At 35.2% G+C, this 8328-nt stretch overlaps 1 protein-coding gene across 4 annotated transcripts in view; it reads left to right on the top strand.

Annotated features, from left to right (window-relative positions):
* Positions 1-705: 705 nt before the first annotated feature.
* Positions 706-8328, top strand: part of nkain2 (sodium/potassium transporting ATPase interacting 2) — a 1134729-nt gene continuing 1127106 nt past the window's right edge. For 2 of the 4 annotated variants that reach the window (XM_039748405.1, XM_039748404.1), the window contains exon 1: positions 728-1904. In XM_039748405.1, the coding sequence (XP_039604339.1) occupies positions 1851-1904 (54 nt within the window). In that variant the 5' untranslated portion in view covers positions 728-1850. Of the gene's footprint in view, positions 1905-8328 lie in introns of all 4 variants that reach the window. The other 2 variants (XM_039748406.1, XM_039748407.1) reach the window with 2 other exon arrangements.

Here is an 8328-nt window from a genome sequence, read left to right as displayed (position 1 = left end):
TGGTTTCAATTAGTAATTTATTTAAATGGGGATTTACTGTGATATTTTATTACAGACAGCGTTTAGAAAGACATAATTGAGCCAGGTGCTTACCCCTTGCACAGGGAGTTATTATATGTTAATATGCACATTGAATATTCTTTTATCAAAGCTCATTTTCCTCTCTAATCACTTGTATGTTTCATCATCTGAGGCTTGTACACAGGTATTTTGAGAGTTTTACTATTTTTGGAAAAGTTCTTATTATAATTGGGACTGGTTAAATACTTGCCTGTGCCAGTATCAGAATTTTAGATTTTGTATAAAGCAGTGCCGGGTCGTTACTATATTCGTATGTATTTTATTGCAGTGAACATACTCATTGTTTAAACAAATGAGCAATTACAAAACCGCTAATTCATTTATCATCATAGTTTTCTACAATGCATTGATTAAAAACTAGTTGTAGGGCTCCGGAAACATATGCTCCCGAAACTGAAGATATTAGTGGCGCTGAAAGGTCAGTTTCGTTCTGGATAAAACTGGAAAGAAAAGAGTCAAAAGGGCAAGTTATAATATTCTTTAGCAAACGTTCAGGTTAATTACTTTTGAGGTACTCAATGTTTAAACAATCTTTTTCTTTGCAAGTTAAGATTAGACACCCGTCGCCCTCGTATGACTTACTGTATACTTACAAGGCGTGTCCTCACATCTACGTTGGGGAAATTGGCACCACAGGAGCTGGTATCGCGCTCCTCCTGTGTGTGCCTTCAGATGGTGGCAACTATATGAGGCGCCTCTTCTAGCTGTGTCTGCGCGTCCTGCCGCTGTTTCTCATACCGAACATTGGAGGAGTACGAGAGACACGAAGACAGAGACAGAAAGAGAGAGAGAGTGAGAGAGAGAGGGTAGGGAATGAAGCTGATACTTAAGCATTCCAGCGAAAGCCTATGAGTTGGCCGTAGCCTCACAATCATCATCAGCAGTAGCAACCGGCAGCGATCCGCTTCCTGCCCTCACACGACGCTCCGCGTTACTTCTTCTTGTACAGTAAGGGATCACAAAACACAATTCAGCCGGGGTTCGGTGCTCCGAAAAAACTGTATATTTCACCACTTTACTTTTCCTGGAAATAAAGCGGCAAGAAATTAGCAGATGTCTTCCGTTTATTCTGACAGGCAGGAGTTTTATATGTAGCGCCTGTCAAAATCTAACCAGAGAAGGGAGGAGCGACCCTCTCCATATATATATTTATACATAGGAAGCAAATGCTGCTTTGTTTCACCTACAGGCTGTGCTGGAGCGATTAGTAACACTGTAGCCTGATCCGCGCTCAGCATCAGAGCACATTTCATGGAGTTCTTCATCCCTTTATTCATCATTTGGAGTACTTTTTCCTCCTTTTGGAGTGGAAACACTACTGGCAAACTATAACGGATTAGGGTGGGAATAACATCCAGACTGTGGAATACGTTGAATTGCTTTACTTTCTCGGTATTTCAGACTGCCAGAAGACGAAACAGTAACCAAAGCCCCGGCGCTGCTTGACAGACTTCGAGGCCTTTTTATTCTACTTGTTATTTAAGAAGCCAGTTTAATTTGTATTGTTTGAATCCTGTTTCTTAATATCTGTGCCCTTATTGGCATAACACTGCTTGCCAGCAAGTGTAGGTATGCGGGAGGAGACAGCCGATAATTAATGAACGGTTGGCCTCGCACAGGTCCTAGTGCGCGTTATGTAACGGGATCGGTGTTCTGTTCCAAAAGTCGCTGCCGTGGGCAGGTGCACCTCTTGTGTAGTTGGACAGGACAAGCGCATTGGATTTATTTGCCGGCTGCTTGGGAGGTTGGAAATTTGGACAGAAAATACGATGGGTTGCTGCACAGGCAGGTGTACGCTTGTGTTTATTTGCGTGATGCAACTGGTAAGTAAAAGTTTGTTTTTGTATTATTTCGTCGCCTGTCACGTTTGACTGGGCGCTGCTGAGTTATGATCTCGCACTCCTCTTTCGCGCAAGTCCATGCAGCATACTTTCGTTGGGTGTTAATGTACACAGTGTATAAAATATTAATATTTTACGTCTTTATACAGCATTTTTATAGCCATTAAACTTTTTATTTTTACACGTTTTACTTTATCTACCCTGTTTGCTCAGCGGTGTCAATTGTATGACAAACTCTTGGATTGCATTAGCACGCGACAGTAGCTTCAGTGTTGTTTTGAGCAATAAAACTAGGTGGGCAAGACTAGAAAACTGGTGCGCATTAGGAAAAGCGTCAAAGCTGCATGTTAAAATTACCTGAATTCTGTCATGGAATACGATGGAAGTAGATTAAGAATGGACATTATCATTCGACATCTGACTGATTACTAGAACAGAAATACCAAACAAATAAGCAGGGATGCAAACCATTTCCATTATTGCATTACGCAACACCGAAGTTCAGTAAACTAGAAATGATCACGGCTTATCTGCCCCTTTAAAAACCACCTCATGTATTAACCAACTCCATTAATACAGCTTCTTTAAAGCGATTTATGAGATTCTGCCCGAAGTCTGCTTTTGCAATATTAGCAGCTCATCCCAAGGGGTGGTCCAGTGAAATTACTCTCCACTGACAAAGCTTTTTAAACGATGGTCTGATGCGTGGCAACACTTTATAAAGAGTGTGAGAGTTGATTTTTGAGTTTTAAATGTCTAACGCAGTCCATATTTGTATTGAGATTTGGTGTTTTGGGGCAGTTCTTTGCTTATGAAATTGCATTTTCATTTTCTTAATCCGTTGCACTTTATAGAGAAATTCAGTTACTTAGTAATGCTAATAATAAAGGCAAGTCTTAGTCATTCTGCCTACGGGAACCTTTCGGCATTTAATTATGGATTACTTTTACCATTTGTACTTTGTAATCTTAAGTATAATTATTAGTTTTATTTTTTTATTATTGAATACAGTGTCATAGCAGACCTCGCAATCTTAATATATTTCTCTTTCATGGAAAAAAAGACACGTGTCACTTATAGTTTGTCATATTTAAGTGTGTGTTTTAAGTTTGACAAATATGTGTCATAGCTCTATGAGGTTATAATGGAAAACACACATTTACCATTGTCAAATGTTGTATATGAGTGGTACAGTACGGGAGTTGCAATTTAGTTACAATGCAGTGATGAAGTCCTTAATAACAGTACCCAGTTCACGAATAAATTTAACAGTAAATGATTGTTTTATATGGTCAGCTAGACAATTGACAAAATATTATAATATGTGTTACTATTTGTGCTACTCTGGAACATAATATGTGCATTATCAGATTTAGAAGATGCAAATGCAACTGGTTAATGGGAAAATAATTAAGAGCGTGGTGCTATGGTGAATATATGCATTAACAATTTTTTTTTTACCAGTATCAAGCTATACAGGTAAAGTTAAAAAGCACAAATGTGGATTATTGAGAGCCAAAGAGCATTGTGTCCTTTGAAGTATTCTAGGGGATTCAAGGAATTAAGCTGCTGGAAAAGTTGTTTGATCAAGTGATGGTTTTGTGACATTTTGTTCTTTATACACCCAGCATACACTCTTGTGTATAAAACCTTTAGTAAGTGGGCATTCTGCACCCTTTACTATCTTCATTCTGTGCTGAATTAACCTCAGTGTTACTTCTGGCAGCAGCACAAACTTTTGTGCGAGAAGAAGTCTCAAGGTAAAAAAGTATAAAGGAGTGTGCCTGGTATTGTGCTTATGCCTAAACTAGAGTGTTTTTCTGTTGGCATTTGTAAGAAAGTATGTTGGCAGACAGCCATGGAGGAATGATTGGTGCAATTACAAAATACTGTATTGCTTTTTGGGAATGTATATCATGCTTTTTTTAAGTATTTGCAAGAAAACCAGTTCATGACTGTTATTGTAGAGCTAATGCTTTGTAATGAGTCAATGTGTATTTATTATCTGCATTGTCATATTTAAGATTTAAAAGTTTTACGTTGAGTGGTGATTTCAATTAGGTATATGTAAAATAAACATTTTTTCGATAGCTGTGATATCTGATTAGGTATACACTGTAGTAACAAATTATGATTGCTTGGTTTTGTTCTCTTCAGTGTTTGATCTGTTGCTTGGTTACACTATGACTGAAACCTTTTCTGGCACTAGGACTTACTGGAGATATCAGGGAACTTAGAGTGGTACCACAAAATTCTATGTTACATACTTCTTGTCTTGCTCAGTGAATATATGAAGTAGACTGAAAATTTTCAATGAAACATATACTGTATGGTTTGCACATCAGGGAATCTGGCATTGTATTCTACTGAAAATGAAATGCATAGAAACAATTTACTGTTTTATATTATTTCTCAAATTCATTCTTTATGAGGAGTTTTAAAGAGAAGGAATGCCCATATTTGAACAATAAAACTGATGCCATTTGAACCTGGTGAAGCCTTCAGCTTTCATTTGTACTTCCTACCATATCACTGCCTCTGCACCGGCTGCCCAAAGTCTTAAACACATTTGATGGGTGGGAACCATTTTAAGGTGTTGACTGTCATCAAAGCATAAATGTCAACCACTCCATTTGTAAGGAAGGGAAAAATTATTGAAAATGCATTTGAAGTGTGAGTAACTCACAGAAACTTCTGGGAGTTTGAAGATCAAATTGATTTTTACACCTTTAAGGAAATGTGTTAGCTGGGGTTGCACTTGTTTGCAGTGCCAGCTTATAATATCTGCAGGAGACGTTAGCATGGATATAGAAATATCTGACAACACATTCTTCATGTTAGTAGTGACATTAAGAAATACAGTAAATCCTGGCTAAAGGCAGATGTCTTTTCAGTTGCAATTGAAATAGTACTGTAGTAGAATTTAATTTGTGACTGTTAAATTCCACTTATAAAATATCTGTTCAATGCACAGCCCTGCCAGATTAATTGAATTTTACCATTTTACATTCAGTACACTGTAATGTTAATTTCTGTGCTTAACCTTTAATAATACTCTAGTCTTTAGGAGGTGTTATGTAAAATAAAGTATTCCAGATTGACTGATTGAATAAGCAGGTGAACATTATATTAATATTATGTTATACAGAAACTTTGCTTTGCATTCATAAAAGAGAAATAACCAAAGCAATGGAGTGAGATCCTTCAATTAATACTGTTCACTAATGACAGTTCTTTTTCATGGTGGGTATTAAAAGTTGATTGTAGTTGTTAGAGCAGTTTAACTTTATTGAAACATTTTCAAATGGGGTTCCTTAAGGTACCATGCATTCAAGAGTAATGCCAACCTGTAAGTACTTAAAACTGGTAACCCTTTCTTCAGTTCCATTTCTGTTTCTGACAGGTCCTCCTTTTTTACTAGTCAGTACCTCCATTCCTAGTTTGCAAACAATTGAAACTAAACTTTGTGATTTATCATGCTATCAAATCACCTATGGGAAGCACCAAACAGGAAAAGTACCAATCTCTTTGGTTCTTTTTTAATGGCAATAGGGAGAAATGTCAAAATCAACTCTACACTTGTAACCTGTTAACCTGTCTTACCTTCTGACCTCTATGGCATGCTACTAGCTGTGTGGGGCTGTTTTTACTTCCAAATCTTTATTTTAACCCAGTCAACCACCATTAGAGGACTTCACAAAGGTTCCCCTTTGTGCCCTTGATGGACCATAGTTAGAAAAGGAATAAATAATATAACCTCATGGCCTTATACACTGACAAAAGTATAACCTCCATTCAACTTAAAATAATTAAGGTAATGATTCACACTTAATATTTTCAATCTGAACCAATATAATTCTTTCTATCTTATTGAACCCACAATTATTAAGTTGAGACAAATCATTTAGTGTGATTGGGTGCAATTCACTTGTTTCAAACTGAAGTAAATCTGTTTTTAAGTTGAGGCAAATCGTTTAGAGTGATTGGGTGTAATTCACTTGTTTTATACTGAAGTAAATTTATTTTTTAAGTTGTTACAATTTAAAATGGTTTATTGGTCATAACCTGTTTTTATGCTATTAGAAATATTATGAACATAAAACATTCCAATGCTGTGCTTTTTACATTTATTTCAAAATCTAGTGCAAATACACAAGCATTTTGCAGTGTAAATCTTAAATATAAAACAAAAAATTATTAACCGTTTCTACAGCTTTCTTGAAAGTATGTTTTATTACGAGTTCTTATACTTAAAATTAACAGTTGAGAAACAGGGTTACTTACTAGAAATCCTCCGTTATAAAAGTCTCCTACTGAAAATGAGCATACTTGTATCACCATGTCCACTCCACTCGGGAAAGTATTCTTCATTTTTGGCAGTGGGAAAGTCAGCACGCTGGAAAGTTCAACCAGAAGAATATGTAAATGGCCCTTCCCACACAGCACACGAACAACCTCAAATATTAGGTTAACCGAAATAGGATTTTTATGTTTATTCCCTCCACCATAACTCACTTTGGTACAAATAATTTTTTTTTACTTTGATTGAGATCTGAAACCAAATATTTCAAGCTACAACACTAAATGTCTAATCTTAAGTTATGTGAAAGAGAATATATATGTTGAATGAACAACATCAGTGTTATAATGTTTTCAGTGAGTGGTAGTTACACAGAGACTGGCTTTAAACTTTCACTCACAAACTATTATTTATTTGCATGAGAATCATTAACATTTCCCAATGAGCATGTAAATTCGGTATAGGAGTATACACTGATATTTGACTTTCTCAAAATATGTAGCAAAAGTAATAATAAATTGAAAAAAATGTTTCAGGCCATCATTATCACTCAGCACACTCATTCAATCCTTGGCTTAAGGTTATTTCCCTGAAACCTGAAAGTCTATGCAAAACACTCTAAAATTCCATTTTGAATTTCAGCTATCCAAGTATAAACTGCACTCTCACTCAGCTTGACCAAACTCAGGCCAAAAGCCCCTAGGTATTGCAATATACCAAATTTTTTGAATTTAATGTCAATACTAGTGAAATTTTATGATAATTGTTACCTATTCAATACCACAACACAGACAAAAATTCCACTCAGTGGCTTTTTATTAAAAGTACTTGTATTATTTTAATTAGTAATATTGTGCCTTTTTCCATTATAGATTATAAAATTAATAAATACTAACATATCCAAGTGCTTAACCAACTATCATTTAAGTAAACTAGTGTTAGCATTCATAAATATCAAAGTAGAATTAATAGGACATATGTGTTTTCACTATATTTGTCAAATGTTAGGGTTTATACTTATGAACATTAGTTTATCTTTAAAAAAACTACAAATTTAGCATTTGCATATTCATATTCGGCAGTGAAGTATACTGTTTTGCCTGTCCTGCTAATTGTATATCTAGCTGATTATGCATTTCTGTTTACGTAGTACATGTCCTTTTAATAGAGAGACATGCTTTGTGCTTTGAAGCACTGAAGCACTAAACTAATTTTATTTTGGTATTAACAAATCAAGAAGCTTGTATCATCACTGTTATAGACAAGCCAAATAGCAAGAAGTTGAAACCTGTTGTTAGCATTGCCAGTGTACAATTTCCTCCCTCATCCCAAAGCCCGATATGGATAATTTTGGATATATTCAGTTTTTTGTTCAAAATGGCATTTCTCACTGAATCCGATATCTCACACAACTGGTTTATGGTAGAGAAATTCCAATTTCAGAAATGGATTTAGCACATTAACTTCATTGTGTGGCAGGATTTTAGTGCAACTTAAAGCATAACAAATATATTTATAGGCTAACTCCTTAATAATACAAAAGACACAATAAATAAAACCTATGTGGTTGTTTGTGTGTGTATTGGATTCTTCTTTAATAATAAGCACAATGCCTGCAGTTGCATGCTGAAATTCTCCTGGCTTGAAAACAAGGTATTTCCAGATTTGACTTTTGCTGTTTTTGTTTTTGACATATTTTGATGCAGTGCTGCATTTTCACCACTGTTAGATATTTTTATATATAGTTTTCTACATGTTTTTGTTATTATTGTGCCTTTCAAAGTAATTTGTCAACTTGCAGCCACACATACTGTAAGTGCATACCGACTATCATTTGGTATTATGTATGCTGTAGGAAAAATAGTACTATTTATTTCTGTTTTTGATATGGTACTGAAATATTGATTCCTATGACACCCCTAAAAGTTTTTTTACCTGACATGTGTCAGCTGAAGATTTTAAATTGTACCCTATAAATTTTAATCATTCTTTCATCTGCAGATATTATTTCACATAAATAAAGTTAATTATGTTTTGACTTAGTATAAATACAAATGTTTCTTCTCATTTTTTAAGGTGAGAATAATTATTTTTGGTGAATTTATG

This window comes from Polypterus senegalus, chromosome 3 (genome assembly GCF_016835505.1).
Source record: "Polypterus senegalus isolate Bchr_013 chromosome 3, ASM1683550v1, whole genome shotgun sequence".
NCBI classification, from domain to species: domain Eukaryota; kingdom Metazoa; phylum Chordata; class Cladistia; order Polypteriformes; family Polypteridae; genus Polypterus; species Polypterus senegalus.
Note: the sequence above shows the minus strand (reverse complement) of the source record. Positions and strands in the feature narration are given on the sequence as shown.